The following is a 17852-nucleotide window of genomic DNA, read 5'->3' on the forward strand; positions in this document are numbered from 1 at the left end:
GAGTTAAGCTGGGGCCCTGGGAGTAATTCCCCCGAGGAGACAGGAAGGACCCAGTACCTCCTGATTTGGACGGATCTACCTTGTCTGGCCAGGGGCTGGGAAGGCAGAGAGTCCGCAAACACAGTGCTAGAGATATATTTATTTATTTAATTTATTTTTTCACTCCCACGTTTGTCACTTTTTACTTATGTGTGTGTTTTCTTCACATGATGGAGGGTGTGGGTCCTCGGGCCTGCCCTGAAGTCTAGGGGGAGGATGTGTGGCCTTTTGGTTCCTTCCTCCCCTGATCCCTAGGGGGTTTTCTCTTCGGGAGAGCCTCCTGACCTAGTACTGGATGTCCGGCTTCGGCTGGACATAAGGAACGGTGGTCCACCAGGCCTTTTGGCCAGGAGGACCAAATGGGAACCTTGTCCCCGTCAGGAGCTTTGTGCCCCGGGGGATCAGGGTAGTGGTCCAACCCCTTCGGGGGTAGGACAAAGCACACCCCTAAGTGCACTTTCTCGTGTGGTGTTCGCACTTGCACTTTTTTTTGTGATCACTTACGGGTTTTTTCGTTCTAGTTTGCACGTTTGCGGACTTAAAAAAAAAAAAAAAAAAGTGCTTGCTATCACCATGGGTAGCTTTTAGCTGATGCCAAATGCAGTACAATTTGAAGTAATTGGTCCAAATATTGACATTATTTAGGGCTTTTAACACCAGTTTTTAAAGTGGTAGTAAACTGCCCAAAAAATTCAAAAAAATCTTCTCCATGCAACTTTAAAAGCATAATGCATACTAGCACATTATGAGAGACCTGTCGGAAAAGAAAGCCCTCCAGCAGAGTGCTGCCACAGCTCCCCAAGGCTTCCATCTTCACCTGGTCTTCCTTCCTTCTGGGTCTGAAAGCCGTGGCCATCTGATTGGCAGAGCCGCAATGTCTTTACACCCCTGCGCATGCGCACGGGAGTTTCAGCTGCGGCACAACTCTCTCAATGGACGGCACTCCATCCATTGAGGGCACAGTTTGCATGCACCAGTGACATCACCGGTGCTTCTACAATAAATATCTCCAAGTAGCCAAAAATGTATACACAATTTAAAAATTACTAAAAGGCAAAACTTTTGTTTGTTTTGGATAGAGTGAAAGAAGGTTAGGATATTTGTCACTTTATCATTTCTATCTGTGCATCCAAAAGTTGTGTTTTTTGCTTCTATAGGTGTCAGTGGAAATGCTGCAGAGAAGCATGTAGTGCATTTTTGATGTGTTTTGAATTTGCCTAGCTACAACAAAAATAGAACAAAATCGCAAAAATGTGGCAAAAACGCAGGTGCAAAAAACACAAAATGCAATGCAGAAACGGGTCAAACTCAAACTGAATAAGTGTGAATGTAGCCTTACTCTATCCCCCCACCCCCCAAAAAAGTTTTGCTCTATTTTAAAAAAAGAAAACAAAACTTCTAGTATTACAGAACTGAGCAAGGCTCCCTCACTGTATAGATTATTTTAGTTAATATATTTATTACACACCATTGAACAATACTTTGTTATTTAGATTTGTACATTTTTGTTCAAGGATTTTATTGAAATAAAAATTATCAAACGTGTAATGATTTGTAAATATTCTATAGTAGGGATGTGGTGTTGATACTAATCAGTAGGAGCCTAATCATTCAGATATATATTTGAATAACCTTTTGTTAGAATATCAAGGTTTAGCATAAAAACCGTGGACAACCCAACAAGCCAGCAGTACACAGGCTAATCTGAGCACTGACCAAGATATTACTTAGATTTCTGTAGTACAATATATTAGGAGTGACACTATAGTCATAAAATGGTTTATGAAACTTTAAAGAGATTACAATTTTCAATAAATTATTGGAACAGAAGATCTTTAATACCAAGACCAGAGTAGTGAGAATTGGTCATTTCCAACCAATAGTTGACATCCTCTACAACACCAGTTTGAACAGAGTTAATCTTGCCAAGTTTTAATTTGAACATGTCAAATTTCCTCAGAGGCCAAAATTTCAACATTAGCAAACTGAAACTGGGGACAATAAAGACATGCCCACTCCCTACTACCTATTGTGACCTGAACCTGTAGACACAAACAGAAAGGAGTCACCTTGATTGGTTAAGTTCAAGTGATGCCTCAATTTGCATTTTAATGAAGGTTTGTGGTTTCTTGGCTTGAATCCTGGCTCAAATTCTCTATAAAAGACAAAAGATAGTTTGAGGACCTCACATATCTTCTTAGGGTCCTCAAGGTCTTTTGGATACCGATTTCTGCACAGAAAGTCTGATTTTGCTATATTCACAATGGCAGCCTACCAAACTTGTGAGACTGAAACAATTGGAGAAGAGCAATACGAAATCCTGGGACATCTTGGCGAGGGTAGTTATGGAGAAGTTGTGATGGCTGTTGACAGGGAAATGGGTAAGTGAATTCTTAAATAATTACACAAAATTTCTAATTTGCAGACCGTTTGAACATATAGAACAGATAGCACAAACATTAGCATCTTTAATGATTAAATTACCTTATTAGATGTATGGGTTTTGTTGCATAAATTTCGGGAAAAGACCATGATGCACAAAGATCTGATTCAGCACTAACAAAATATAAAAACTGGTTGAACAGTGCAAAATCTCATTCAGGCAGCTGGCATTGTTCCTACAGAAAATAAAAGCCTTTCAACCTGTTATCAATTTCTTGAATCGGTCCTTTTGCATATCTTTAACAACCTGCCATGAGTAAAACATGAAGGCCACATTTTTTTAACTGCTACTGGTTATTATGACACAGATCAAGCCTTAATATTTTACAAAAGTACATATTTGCATACAAGTTCCAGGTCAGGGATTCTATAAATTCAATTTGGAGGATTCAATATGGCAGCTAGGTGATTGGCATTTTGAAGAAGAGCTCACCAAAAGCAGGCTTCCTTTTTCTCTCATGACAGATTCATGATGATCACACACAGTTATAGTGGGTCACAGGCAGCTAAGTATGTAACAGATTTGACCATAAACTGATGGTCCACTATGCACAACCTAGACAGTTGGCATTTAGATGGGAAGGGACAATAGATCTAGCTGCATGGGTAGCTACATATCTCACTGCTAGCGAGGGCCTAGAGAAGATGGCTATATTTTGAAGAAAAGCATCCAGTCTATGTAAAATTAATGGGCTCAAGTATTGGACATCATCCAGAGTTTTAGATGTCCAAGTCTTATTGTAATCAACTTTTTTTTCCTCCTCTTTAACAGGTAGCCTTGTTGCCATAAAAAAGGTAAAAAAGGAGCGAACCAGACTAGAAGACTTTCTTCATGAAGTTTGCATGTCACTCTTTGTTACTGGACACGAGGGTTTAATCTCTACCCATTCAAGAATTCTGGAAACCTCAGACTGTTATATGATGTGCCAGGAATTGGCAACTGCTGGATCTCTTCACTCCATCATCCAGCCAGGGGTAAGTAAAGCTAATGAAGTAGCTGACACTTCAGCATTTGCTTGCTAATTTTGTAGATTATTCCTAGGGATCCTGGAGATTAATAGAAACTTGTGTTTTGTCATGGATGATACTTTCTATATATTTCATGCATTTATACCAAATATTGCTGGCCTGGTTGGAGAAAACTAAGGAAGGGCTAAAATCCCCAGTTGGCAATTTTCTCTGCACCATCTGGGCAAGATTTTCCTTAATTCAATCAAGAATTTGGAACAGGAGGTAGTAGGAATTCCCCTCTTAAACAATTGTCCCCATTGGAAGATTTTCCCTCACCTCTTGTTCTGTGACAACTCTAAAATTTGTATTTGCCATTAATTTTGTCTTTAAAAGCAGAAAGACAAAAATAGAGATTACATCCCTCCTTCTCCACCTCACTTCCTAGTGGGCACACAGACAATAAAAATCATGATACAGGTTGTGATCCTTCACCATTATATATGAAGGGTTAGTCCGGTTTTTAAGCCAGAGGTAAAATTTAGAACCAGTTAGACCTCCCATATTTCCTACATTGCCAAATTATTGCTGAAGTAGTTGGAGATTGGTTGCACTGATGTTCACATATAATTCCATCTGCAGATTTAAAAAAGTAACAAACGTTGTATTGAATTTGATATTTTTGAATGTCACTTTTTAGTAAAAGAATAGTGTTTTTTTTAAAGCGAAATTTCATATAATTGTTTTAACTTTTCCAGGTGGGAATTCCAGAAACACTGATCAAACGATGTGCATTACAAATTACCCAGGCTCTTGAATATATGCACAGCAAAAACCTGGTGCATAGGGACCTAAAGCCGGACAACATTTTGCTTATGGACAACAGATGTCATAATGTCAAACTAAGTGACTTTGGATTAACTCAATTTGCTGGTACAGTTGTTCCATCAATGGCACCCCTGAATGCATACATGTCTCCTGAACTTTGTGAACTGAAGCACAATGAGACAATTGTCGTGGATCCTAGTGTTGACATCTGGGCCCTTGGTGTTGTTTTGTATGTTCTACTCACTGGAAACTATCCATGGCAAACAGCTTCAGTTCAAGATCTATGGTTTCAAAAGTTTATTTACTGGCAGAACAACTCTGACCATGTTCCACCACCAAGGGGTTGGGAGAATGTCAGCAGGAGGGCTCAAGATTTATTTCACGTACTTCTTGCCCAAGACCCCAGCTGCAGGAACCAAGTCGGAGTTGTTCTAAGTTTTCTTCATTTTCCTTGGAACTTTGAAGATGCCACCCAAGAAACCATTGATCTTGTGGAGCAGAAGGAAGAGGAGGGTATTGAAGCAAAGGACAGTGAGGTAGAAGTCATTGTGCTGGAGAGTGAAGATGAAGTAATCATCATAGAAAACCACGGTGACATAGAATGCATTGTTATCGATTATTGCGGCTCTTGAATTTGCTTTAGTGAAAATCTCAGCAGTGCTTCTTTTGAAAGATACCAGCATTACCTAAGCTCTGAAGTTGACGTCTAAACGGACCTCAATTATTGTCCTAAAAGGAGGAGAATAGTTGCAGAGCTTCTCCCTGCCCAGCTCAAATCATCACCATCATCTCAAAAATATTACTGAAGTGGTGAGTTGGAAGGAACAGGGACAAGCATTGAACTTTGCACTGTGATGTCACCGGGCCTCATCACTACCTCTTTGAAAAGCAACTAGCCCACCTACAATTCATGTTGCTGTCTCCATGCGTTTGTATCTATAGTGTCAATGCAATCATTGCACCAGGTATAGAATGCAATAAATTCTAAGTATTGGTTATACCTTTTGTATTGTGTAATTCATCTATTTTTGCTCTGCCTCTTATTTCTCCTTCAACACAGATTGAAAAATTGTTACTAAACCCACAACAGTAATACCAGTCTCTGCCTACAAAATGGTTAACATTTACATCCTCCATTATTGACTTCAGGAAAGGAAGTGAAATCCCCCCAGTAGGTTCTATTTGCCAACAAGGGTTTTAAATAACTCCTGCCACCAAATAAAAAATAACCCCAAAACTACTGGGAAAAAACCCCCCACCACATCAGAGACAATATTCTTTCCCTTTTCAGGTATGGCCAATGAATTTTATCACAGCAGTTGATTACCTGGGAAAGTTACTGCACAATTGCCACCCTTTGGAGAATATTAAATTGCATTTACAAAGCAAAGCTTAAATGCATAAACATGCAAGTCATGAGAAAAACAAAAAAACAAAACAGCCACACAAAAACACACTTTAAGGCTGCATGAAAGTTACTCTGATGGCTCAAATGATTAATCACAGAAACACATTATAGCATAGTTTCTACTCTCTTTACCATTATATTGATTGTCGTAGGAGATAAAAAAAAAACACAAGAAAAAAAAATGTATATGCACACAGTATCTCCCAGAAGTGAGTACACCCCTCACATTTTTGTAAATATTTTTTATATCTTTTCATGTGACAACACTGAAGAAATGACCCTTTGCTACAATTATTATTATTATATAGTATTTATATAGCGCTAACAGTTTGCTCAGCGCTTTACAATATAATGGGAGAGGATACAGCATTATTACAGTTCAATACAAGAGGGATAGGAGGGCCCTGCTCCTTGGAGCTTACAATCTAAGAGGGAGGGGCTAGTGGTACAAAAGGTAATAACTGTGGGGGATGGACTGGTAGGAAGAGTAGAAGATTCCATTATTAGTTGAGGGCAGGATAGGCTTCCCTGAAAAGATAGGTTTTCAGAGATCGCCTAAAAGTGAGCAGAGTAGGCGATAGTCTGATAAATTGGGTTAGAGAGTTCCAGAGGATGGGGGAAGCTCCGGAGAAGTCCTGGAGACGAGCATGGGAGGAGAAGACAAGGGAGCTAGAGAGCAGGAGGTCGTGCGAGGAGCGGAGAGTATGGTTTGGGTGATATTTGGAGACAAGATTGGTGATGTAATTTGGGGCAGAGTTATAAATGGCTTTATATGTTATTGTTAATGTTTTGAATTTTATCCGTTGGGCAATGGAAGCCAGTGGAGGGATTGGCAGAGAGGGGTGGCAGATACGGAACAGTTAGTAAGGTGGATGAGTCTGGTAGCAACATTCATGATAGACTGAAAAGGGGATAGCTTGCGATGAGGTAGGCCAATGAGGAGGGAGTTACAATAGTCAAGGTGAGAGATAACAAGGGAGTGAATAAGTTGCTTAGTGGTTTCCGAGGTTAGGAATGGCCTTATCTTGGAGATGTTGCGGAGGTGAAGTCTACATGATTTGGACAGTGATTGGTTTTGGGGCTGAAAGGATAGATGGGAGTCTAGGATTACACCTAGTACTCTGGCATGAGGGGAGAGACTGATGGTTGTATTGTTGATCTTGATGGAGAAGTCAGGGGAGGGGGCATGGACTGGAGGGAATACTAAGAGCTCAGTTTTGGAAAGACTGAGTTTGAGGAAGTGGAGTGACATCCATGCTGATATGTCACTTAGTAGGTTAGTAATGTGAGGAGGAGACTGAAGGGGTGAGGTGAGGGGTAGAAAGATAGATTTGTGTGTCATCAGCATAGAGATGATACTTAAAGCCATGGGAGTTTATCAAGTGACCAAGGGAGGAGGTGTAGATGGAGAAGAGAAGGGGTCCAAGGACAGAACCTTGAGGGACCCTTACAGAAAGAAGGAGTGGAAAGGAGGAGCCAGAGTTATAGGTAACTCCTGAGGGAGCGCTGCGATAGGTAGGAGGAGAACCAGGAGAGAGCAGAGTCTCGCAAAGAGAGTGGAGTTTTTTTTTTTTAGGAGGAGGGGATGGTCAACAGTATCAAAAGAAACAGAGAGGTCAAGTAATAAGAGTACAGAATAGTGGCCATTGGTTTTAGCAGTTAGTAGATCATTAGTGAGTTTTAGTAGCGTAGTTTCAGTGGAGTGTAGTGAGCAAAAGCCAGACTGTAAAGGGTCAAGAAGGTTGTTGTCAGTGAGGTAGGAGCTCAGGCGATTGTTGGCTAAGCGTTCTAAGAGTTTAGAGGTAAATGGCAGCAGGGAGATGGGTCTTAAGTTGTTCAGGTTGGAGGGGTCCAGGGAGGGCTTTTTAAGTGAGGGAGTGATGTGTGCATGCTTTAGAGGGGTGGGGAAGGCACCGTTAGAGAGGGAGAGATTGAAGATGTGAGTGAGGGAGCATAGGATAGAAGAAGAGGGTGACTGTAGTAGTTGTGAAGGGACAGGATCCAGGGGGCAGGTAGTGAGACGGGCTTATGAGAAAACCTTAGTGACCTCTTCAGTAGTAGCAAGGTCAAAAGAGGAAAGTGTTGATGGAGGTTTAGTATAAGGTATGCCAAGTGGGATGGTTGTCTGTGCAGTAGAGATGCCCCTACAAATTGTATCAATCTTGTTTTTGAAATGATTGGCAATCTCGTAAGCAGTGAGTGAGTTACTGGGTGGAGGTGGAGAAAGTAGAGAGTTAAAAGTAGAGAAGAGTCGACAAGGACTGGATGACAAGCTATTGATGAGAGTGACAAAGTAGGCTTGTTTGGCAGCATGGAGGGAGGAATTGTATGTTAACAAAGCAGATTTATATAGGGTGAAAGCTTGGTGTGATTTGGTTTTAGCCACATTCGCTCCAGCGCATGACTATGTCTCTTAAGATTTCTGGTGTCGTCAGTCTGCCAAGGTTGTAATGGTCGGGGCCTGATGCTTCATGTGGTTAGAGGAGCAAGTGAGTCTAATGTGGATGAAAGCAAACTGTTGTAGACAGCAGTGGCCAGGTCAGGGCAGGACAGGTGAGAGATTCTGTCATAGAGGCAGTCAGTTGCAGGGTAGAAAAGAGAAGGCTTAAAGTTGTGAAGGTTTCTGCGGGTAATTGTACAATGTAAAGTAGTGAGTGTACAGCTTGTATAACAGTGTAAATCTTCGGTCCCCTCAAAATAACAACAAACAGCCATTTCCCAGGGTGTTGTTGTTGTTGTACAAATGTAGATTTACATGTTCTGTGGGTTAATTATCTGAAGGGATTTTTGAGCTCACCTAAATTTATGATAAGCTTTGTTAAAGTGGTGGTAAATGGATTTTTTGTTTTTAAGATACCAAACATGTCTATACTTGCCTGCTCTGCGCAATAAAATTGCCACCAACCTATAAAGCCATCAGGAAGGACAATGTGAGTAACCTTACACCCCTTGGGATGGATAAGGGGAGAGGGCAGTCAGGTGTAGAACCCAACAAGTTCCTGAGCTGGGATTGTTTGACTTTGGCAGCTTGTGGACCCCTAAATACTGTTACAGAAAAATCAGAAAATCTGGTTGAGACATAAAACGATGATTGGTTGACCAAAAATCTTATTTAGCAGAAAAGTGAGATATAGAATCATTCATAGCATTATAGATTTTTTTTTTTCAAGTAACATAGTTGAATCAAGTCTAGTGATCATTTGACAGAAGCTATACAAATTGCACCAGTTCCTGATGTTTCATACTCCATAGAAAGAATTCTTCACACAAATTATAGCCAATATTGTATTTACAGAGTGACCTGCAATTTTAGTTATAAATCAGTAACCCTCTGCCAAAAGTGGTACATTTTCAGCTCATTTGAATGCAGCCTAAACATGTTAAAACTAATGTTTCAGGGGGCGTGGTCTGCCGCGGCTGGATGATGGCCGCCTAGAGAGAGAGCTCCCGCCGGCCGGATCCCTCTACACAGCCTTACGGAGGAGCGGGGTGAGTGAGTACTGTCTCACTATGGGGAAGTCGGACCGGACATCAGCCGGTGCCCGATCACGATCCCCACGGAGCCAGGGAGCGCAGGGGCGGCATATACAGGAGCTCTTCCGCTCCCAGCAGCGGAGGGAAGGGCCGCAGCCATCTCCTTCTCCCTCTGCATCCCCCTCGCCCCCTCCCTCTGCTGCCACTGATATAGCAGCTCCCTCCTGCTCTGCCTTGTCGGCTGCCCCGGACACAGTGCCTCACCATGACATCCATCCTGCATCCCAGTCCCTGTCATTAAAGGATCTTCATGCAGTGGCAGCAGACATCAAGGCCACCCTGTCTGCCACGCTCACTAATGCCCTTGGAGATTTAAGGGAGGATATAAGGGCCATGGGCTCACGCATGGAGCAGGTGGAATCCACCTCCAGGCAAAACAAATCTGCCATTTTAGACATGCGACAAAATTCAGTGAGGCACACTTCTACTATCAGAGATCTTTGCAGACATGTTGAGGATCTAGACAACCGTGGCCGCAGACATAACATTAGAATCCGTGGTCTCCCAGAATCAGTGGAAACTAACGATATCCCCAAAGCGGAGAAGACAAGGGAGCTAGAGAGCAGGAGGTCGTGCGAGGAGCGGAGAGTATGGTTTGGGTGATATTTGGAGACAAGATTGGTGATGTAATTTGGGGCAGAGTTATAAATGGCTTTATATGTTATTGTTAATGTTTTGAATTTTATCCGTTGGGCAATGGAAGCCAGTGGAGGGATTGGCAGAGAGGGGTGGCAGATACGGAACAGTTAGTAAGGTGGATGAGTCTGGTAGCAACATTCATGATAGACTGAAAAGGGGATAGCTTGCGATGAGGTAGGCCAATGAGGAGGGAGTTACAATAGTCAAGGTGAGAGATAACAAGGGAGTGAATAAGTTGCTTAGTGGTTTCCGAGGTTAGGAATGGCCTTATCTTGGAGATGTTGCGGAGGTGAAGTCTACATGATTTGGACAGTGATTGGTTTTGGGGCTGAAAGGATAGATGGGAGTCTAGGATTACACCTAGTACTCTGGCATGAGGGGAGAGACTGATGGTTGTATTGTTGATCTTGATGGAGAAGTCAGGGGAGGGGGCATGGACTGGAGGGAATACTAAGAGCTCAGTTTTGGAAAGACTGAGTTTGAGGAAGTGGAGTGACATCCATGCTGATATGTCACTTAGTAGGTTAGTAATGTGAGGAGGAGACTGAAGGGGTGAGGTGAGGGGTAGAAAGATAGATTTGTGTGTCATCAGCATAGAGATGATACTTAAAGCCATGGGAGTTTATCAAGTGACCAAGGGAGGAGGTGTAGATGGAGAAGAGAAGGGGTCCAAGGACAGAACCTTGAGGGACCCTTACAGAAAGAAGGAGTGGAAAGGAGGAGCCAGAGTTATAGGTAACTCCTGAGGGAGCGCTGCGATAGGTAGGAGGAGAACCAGGAGAGAGCAGAGTCTCGCAAAGAGAGTGGAGTTTTTTTTTTTTAGGAGGAGGGGATGGTCAACAGTATCAAAAGAAACAGAGAGGTCAAGTAATAAGAGTACAGAATAGTGGCCATTGGTTTTAGCAGTTAGTAGATCATTAGTGAGTTTTAGTAGCGTAGTTTCAGTGGAGTGTAGTGAGCAAAAGCCAGACTGTAAAGGGTCAAGAAGGTTGTTGTCAGTGAGGTAGGAGCTCAGGCGATTGTTGGCTAAGCGTTCTAAGAGTTTAGAGGTAAATGGCAGCAGGGAGATGGGTCTTAAGTTGTTCAGGTTGGAGGGGTCCAGGGAGGGCTTTTTAAGTGAGGGAGTGATGTGTGCATGCTTTAGAGGGGTGGGGAAGGCACCGTTAGAGAGGGAGAGATTGAAGATGTGAGTGAGGGAGCATAGGATAGAAGAAGAGGGTGACTGTAGTAGTTGTGAAGGGACAGGATCCAGGGGGCAGGTAGTGAGACGGGCTTATGAGAAAACCTTAGTGACCTCTTCAGTAGTAGCAAGGTCAAAAGAGGAAAGTGTTGATGGAGGTTTAGTATAAGGTATGCCAAGTGGGATGGTTGTCTGTGCAGTAGAGATGCCCCTACAAATTGTATCAATCTTGTTTTTGAAATGATTGGCAATCTCGTAAGCAGTGAGTGAGTTACTGGGTGGAGGTGGAGAAAGTAGAGAGTTAAAAGTAGAGAAGAGTCGACAAGGACTGGATGACAAGCTATTGATGAGAGTGACAAAGTAGGCTTGTTTGGCAGCATGGAGGGAGGAATTGTATGTTAACAAAGCAGATTTATATAGGGTGAAAGCTTGGTGTGATTTGGTTTTAGCCACATTCGCTCCAGCGCATGACTATGTCTCTTAAGATTTCTGGTGTCGTCAGTCTGCCAAGGTTGTAATGGTCGGGGCCTGATGCTTCATGTGGTTAGAGGAGCAAGTGAGTCTAATGTGGATGAAAGCAAACTGTTGTAGACAGCAGTGGCCAGGTCAGGGCAGGACAGGTGAGAGATTCTGTCATAGAGGCAGTCAGTTGCAGGGTAGAAAAGAGAAGGCTTAAAGTTGTGAAGGTTTCTGCGGGTAATTGTACAATGTAAAGTAGTGAGTGTACAGCTTGTATAACAGTGTAAATCTTCGGTCCCCTCAAAATAACAACAAACAGCCATTTCCCAGGGTGTTGTTGTTGTTGTACAAATGTAGATTTACATGTTCTGTGGGTTAATTATCTGAAGGGATTTTTGAGCTCACCTAAATTTATGATAAGCTTTGTTAAAGTGGTGGTAAATGGATTTTTTGTTTTTAAGATACCAAACATGTCTATACTTGCCTGCTCTGCGCAATAAAATTGCCACCAACCTATAAAGCCATCAGGAAGGACAATGTGAGTAACCTTACACCCCTTGGGATGGATAAGGGGAGAGGGCAGTCAGGTGTAGAACCCAACAAGTTCCTGAGCTGGGATTGTTTGACTTTGGCAGCTTGTGGACCCCTAAATACTGTTACAGAAAAATCAGAAAATCTGGTTGAGACATAAAACGATGATTGGTTGACCAAAAATCTTATTTAGCAGAAAAGTGAGATATAGAATCATTCATAGCATTATAGATTTTTTTTTTTCAAGTAACATAGTTGAATCAAGTCTAGTGATCATTTGACAGAAGCTATACAAATTGCACCAGTTCCTGATGTTTCATACTCCATAGAAAGAATTCTTCACACAAATTATAGCCAATATTGTATTTACAGAGTGACCTGCAATTTTAGTTATAAATCAGTAACCCTCTGCCAAAAGTGGTACATTTTCAGCTCATTTGAATGCAGCCTAAACATGTTAAAACTAATGTTTCAGGGGGCGTGGTCTGCCGCGGCTGGATGATGGCCGCCTAGAGAGAGAGCTCCCGCCGGCCGGATCCCTCTACACAGCCTTACGGAGGAGCGGGGTGAGTGAGTACTGTCTCACTATGGGGAAGTCGGACCGGACATCAGCCGGTGCCCGATCACGATCCCCACGGAGCCAGGGAGCGCAGGGGCGGCATATACAGGAGCTCTTCCGCTCCCAGCAGCGGAGGGAAGGGCCGCAGCCATCTCCTTCTCCCTCTGCATCCCCCTCGCCCCCTCCCTCTGCTGCCACTGATATAGCAGCTCCCTCCTGCTCTGCCTTGTCGGCTGCCCCGGACACAGTGCCTCACCATGACATCCATCCTGCATCCCAGTCCCTGTCATTAAAGGATCTTCATGCAGTGGCAGCAGACATCAAGGCCACCCTGTCTGCCACGCTCACTAATGCCCTTGGAGATTTAAGGGAGGATATAAGGGCCATGGGCTCACGCATGGAGCAGGTGGAATCCACCTCCAGGCAAAACAAATCTGCCATTTTAGACATGCGACAAAATTCAGTGAGGCACACTTCTACTATCAGAGATCTTTGCAGACATGTTGAGGATCTAGACAACCGTGGCCGCAGACATAACATTAGAATCCGTGGTCTCCCAGAATCAGTGGAAACTAACGATATCCCCAAAGCGGTAATGGCCATATTTAATGACCTCCTTGGTCGCCCGCCAGCAACCCCAATTGACATCGAACGTGTACACAGAGCGACCCGCCCTAGGAGGGGAGACGCAGATCCACCCAGGGATGTCATTTGTTGCCTTGTAAGTTTCCCGCTCAAAGAGGATATCCTCAGATGTGCTAGAGACAGAAGGCATCTTTCGTATGAAGGCGCAGAATTACAACTGTTTCAAGATTTATCCAGCATTACCCTACAACAACGCCGTGCATTACGTCCCCTTCTGGACATGCTCCGATCACGTAACATCACTTATAGATGGAGGTTCCCGTTCTGCCTCTCTGTACAAGCTAACGGACAATCATGCAACCTGAGATCCCCTGAAGAATTGCCATTGTTTTGTTCCTCCCTGGACATACCTCTGATTGACCTACCTGACTGGTATAGCTCCATAAGATTGCCACCAGTTCAGGGCCCGGGATCGGTGGACAGTGCTATGGATTGGCATGCTCAATCTAACCGTAGAGGTCGGATGCCTCCGACGACTCCTCCGAGACTCCCCACAGGGGGCGCAACAGCCATCCTCAGCCCGACGGCCTCTCCTGCACATAGGAAGCCGCGGCGCGAACTCTAATAGTCTGATATCCCCGCTCTGCAATACCTTTCCGGCGCATGTTTTTGCCAGGTTCCTATATTTTGCCACTTCCACGAACGCTTTCTTACAGTTTTGCCACGAAAGTTCCAGTTACCTCTTTGTGCACTGATCAATGCCTGTTGAACTTACACTTTGCGACACATACCTCTTATCCACCAGGATGGCATCCTCTACTCTACAGAGCTTACATACAGTTACGGCCCTGTATACACTTAACGGGCCTCCTCACTTCTCCCTACATGATATGGGAAAGGACATTGACCGCATGCAAACTGGTTCCACCCCCCACATTGGGGAACAGTTTTTTTTGGATCCATCCAGGTCATCGCTCAGACACATTCAGCTTCCCATGGCAATCTCTCCGCCCCCCTGCTGTTTCTTGACCTGCGCCTCTTCACAGCCTCATGGGCCCTCTGACCATCCGTCTGCATTCTGGAAGACTTCCATCCTTCAGCTTCGTCCTTCTGATATTAAATAAGTGTCACTCTTCCCTGAAGATGTCCTGCGGCCTGCAAGAGACTGCTCAGTATTACGCTGTTCGCTCCCCCTACACCTTGGAAGGCCCGGCACATCTTGGTCCTTCGGATGAAGCCTCTGCCTAATTTGTAATGTATCCTCTTTGTGGGATTGTGTCAGTGGCCTAATTTCTCTCTCGGGGGGCGGGTTGAGGGGATATGGTTACTGCATGCTGGGATGGGCAGTAGAGTTATAGGGGTTGGTAGCGGCAATTACTGTACATGAAGTTTGGCTGTGTGGATGAGCATCGCCTCCCTATGCTACTAGATAGTTCACCCGGATTTGAGTCCTCCTTTTCTCTCTCCGGGTTGTCCTTACCTATTGCTTTGACTGACGAGGTTCACCTGAGGACTATCACGCCCTCGATCGCCCTCGTACACATCCCCCTTTCGTCTCCTCGTCCCCTTTACTATGCTGATTTGAGAGAGGTGATGCTCGTCCCCCCTGCTACTCGGAGGATTCAGAGGTCATTTTGTTCTATGGGTGTGTGGGTTTTTTTTTTTTTTTTTTTTTTTTTATATTTGTATTTGTAGGTGTATGTGTATGTATATGTGTATATATTTATATGCATATCAGCTAGCGCATTTCAGATTTTAAGCTTGCATGCCTGGTTTTGATCCTAAGAAGCTTAGTCGCTCACCGGTGGTTGCTTAGGGGTTTATGTGTGTTAAGCCTGTTATGACACGATTTCACATGTTTTGCTATTGATGTCTAGTTTTCCTTACGCCTTATGATACGGTTTGCCTGTAATATTTGTGAGGGCCCCTCACTACTCTACTCATAATGCTGAGCCCCTAACCAGTCTTGATCTCACACTAGTATAGGCTATCCTGGTCTATAAGCGTCCGTGCACTTTTTATACACATAGTGTAATGTTGCTCCTCGTCTCGCGGCCCCCCACTCATATTGTGCCTATGCCCATTCTCCCAATTCTCACCCTTTGAGCGTTACGTTACATTTCTTTCCCCACAGAGGACAGGTGGTCATTTTCTGGTTATTTAATCTATAGGACTCCCGACACTATTTGCACCCTTCGTACCCCGCATCCTTCCTTTTTCCCTCTACATCATTGCTCACAGAGGGATGCCGGCCGGCAATGGTTCACTTCCTAGTTCTACGTCGACTTGACCCCCACACAGTGAGCTCAGTGAGCTTATACTGATTCCTCTATTCGGCTACTATTATTACCTCTTTTCTGGTCTCTCCCTTTTTTTTTCCGCGTTTCTCTCTTTTTCTTCCTGAACTTCCTTTTTTTTTTTTTTTTTTTTCTTCTCACGTGGAACAGCAGGTCTGTTCCCCAAGCCGTCTTTTGCCTATTTTCCTCTTTTTCTGTTCTCATACTCCTGTTTTCTTTTCTTTTTCCTTCTACTTCCCCCCCCTCCCCTTTTCCCTTTTCTTTTTTTTTTTTTTTTTCTCCCCCTTCTCCCCTCCTCCTTTCCCCCCCCCTCCTGATCCATAGTACACCGTTACATCTGACTTAGACGACGCTAGATAGCAATCATGCTCTCTTCCACCTCAATGGCGGGTCATTTGTCTTTGAAAATCCTCTCACTAAATGTAAAGGGTTTGAACACTCCGGAAAAACGTTCCATGCTTCTCTCCTATTTACACAAACAGAAAGCAGATGTGGTCTATCTGCAAGAGACGCACTTTCGGCAAGACTCCATTCCCAAGTTATATAATTTCCACTTTCCTACGGTCCTCCATGCCACTAACCCTTTAGCTAAATCAAAGGGGTGGCCATATTGTTCGCCAGGCACCTTCCGTTCCAAATAACAGATTCCCTGGCGGACCCTGAAGGTAGATATCTGCTTATAAAGGGAGTCTTTGCCAACAGGCCAATCACACTTGCTAACGTCTATGCGCCCAATATTAAACAGGTCCCTTTTATGCGTTCACTCACCTCCACTTTAGCGGCTTTTCAATCAGGGATGCTGATACTGGGAGGTGATTTGAATGTACCTTTGAGCCCCCTGATAGATTCCTCTTCGGGATGTTCTTTTTTGCCTTACAAGGCTCTGAAGCAAATACGCATACAACTACAGCTCTTGCAACTACACGACTCCTGGCGTATCCTCAACCCTACCGTCAAGGACTACACTTTTTTCTCTCCGCCACACAACAAATACTCTAGGATAGACTACTTTTTTCTGTCGCAATCAGATCTTCCATTCCTCCATGCTGCTACCATAGAACCGATGACTCTCTCAGATCACCATCCCATCACTATGTCTCTACGGTTCCCCACTGCTCACTCACGCTCAACATATTGGCGTCTGGATGCTTCCCTTCTAGCGGACGCTGCTATTGAACATGAGATCCGCTCTAAGATGATTGAATATTTCTCTTTGAATAGCTCATCAGACACCTCTCCCCTCACGCAGTGGGAAGCTCATAAGTGTGTTATACGGGGTATCCTCATGGCTACGGCGTCGAGACGTAGGAGAGCCAAGCAGGAGCGCCTGAGACTCCTCACAGATAGGATTCACACCTTGGAGAGAGCGCATAAGCGGACTCTGGCTGCGTCGACCCTTGCTGACCTTACGAATACTCGCTCACAACTTCTTACGGAATTGGGTAAGGTTGTTAGGAAAAAATACATTCTTTCACAAAAACTGTACTACGAATTCGCAAATAAGAGCGGGAAATTTCTAGCTAGAGCGCTTCGTGAGAAACGAGCCAGCATGACAGTACATAAAATCAGGGGCTCTGATGGCACCGAGGCTACATCTGATCCTGATATTGCCTCCCACTTTGAACGCTTCTATAGAGATTTATATAATCTCTCTCCGGAACGTCCCCCTATACATTCAGACAGGTCCAGAACCTCCTTGATCTCCGAATTCCTTCGCCTTTACGGTCCTGCGGCCCTCTCCGAAGATTTGGTTCAGGCTATGGAAGGGGACCTGACCTTAACTGAGCTTCAGTCCGCGACAAAACAGATGAAACCGGGTAAGAGTCCGGGCCCTGATGGTTTTCCAGTAGCTTACTACAAATCTTTCCTGGATATCCTGAGTGTCCCATTTCTTTCGGCTTTTAATACTCTCTCTCATCCTTCCCGATCGCAAAACCGCCTTTTGGAGGCTCACATCACAGTTATCCCTAAAAGTGGGAAAGATACCACCCAGGTCTCTAATTACAGACCCATTTCCTTGCTGAATGTGGACATCAAGTTATTCGCGAAGATCATCGCTAATCGTCTTCTTCCCCTGCTCCCCTCCCTGATTGACCTAGACCAAGTGGGTTTTGTCCCTGGGAGAGAAGCAAGGGACAATACCATTAAGGCCCTTAACCTTAACCATTGGCTCCATAAGTCTAACTCTCCTGGTTTTTTTCTCTCCCTGGATGCAGAAAAGGCCTTTGATAGGATTGCGTGGGACTTCCTGAAGGCATCTCTAGTAGCACTGGGTTTAGGCGAGAAGATGCTTAACTTCATAATGGCCCTATACTCCGATCCGACAGCTCGAGTAAGGGTGAACGGTCATTTATCAAATTCTTTTCATCTAAGGAATGGCACACGGCAAGGATGCCCCCTCTC

General features: G+C 44.2%; 1 protein-coding gene across 1 annotated transcript; it reads left to right on the forward strand.

The window, feature by feature from the left end:
• Positions 1-2302: 2302 nt before the first annotated feature.
• LOC149455552 (serine/threonine-protein kinase SBK1-like) lies at positions 2303-4889 on the forward strand. The gene is made up of 3 exons (XM_089685970.1): positions 2303-2420; positions 3254-3456; positions 4188-4889. Exons 1-3 carry the CDS (start codon positions 2303-2305, stop codon positions 4887-4889), a joined length of 1023 nt encoding a protein of 340 aa, XP_089542096.1.
• Positions 4890-17852: the final 12963 nt, after the last annotated feature.

This window comes from Staurois parvus, unplaced genomic scaffold, assembly GCF_062004578.1.
Source record: "Staurois parvus isolate SC_StPar_1 unplaced genomic scaffold, SC_StPar_1.0 ptg000390l, whole genome shotgun sequence".
Classification (NCBI taxonomy): domain Eukaryota; kingdom Metazoa; phylum Chordata; class Amphibia; order Anura; family Ranidae; genus Staurois; species Staurois parvus.

Excerpts from the sequence above, each read along its gene's own strand:
- LOC149455552 (XM_089685970.1), top strand. The coding sequence starts at position 2,303 with ATGGCAGCCTACCAAACTTGTGAGACTGAAACAATTGGAGAAGAGCAA. Across the intron at positions 2,421-3,253 it reads GGCTGTTGACAGGGAAATGG|GTAGCCTTGTTGCCATAAAA; the intron begins GTAAGTGAATTC and ends CCTCTTTAACAG. Across the intron at positions 3,457-4,187 it reads ACTCCATCATCCAGCCAGGG|GTGGGAATTCCAGAAACACT; the intron begins GTAAGTAAAGCT and ends TAACTTTTCCAG.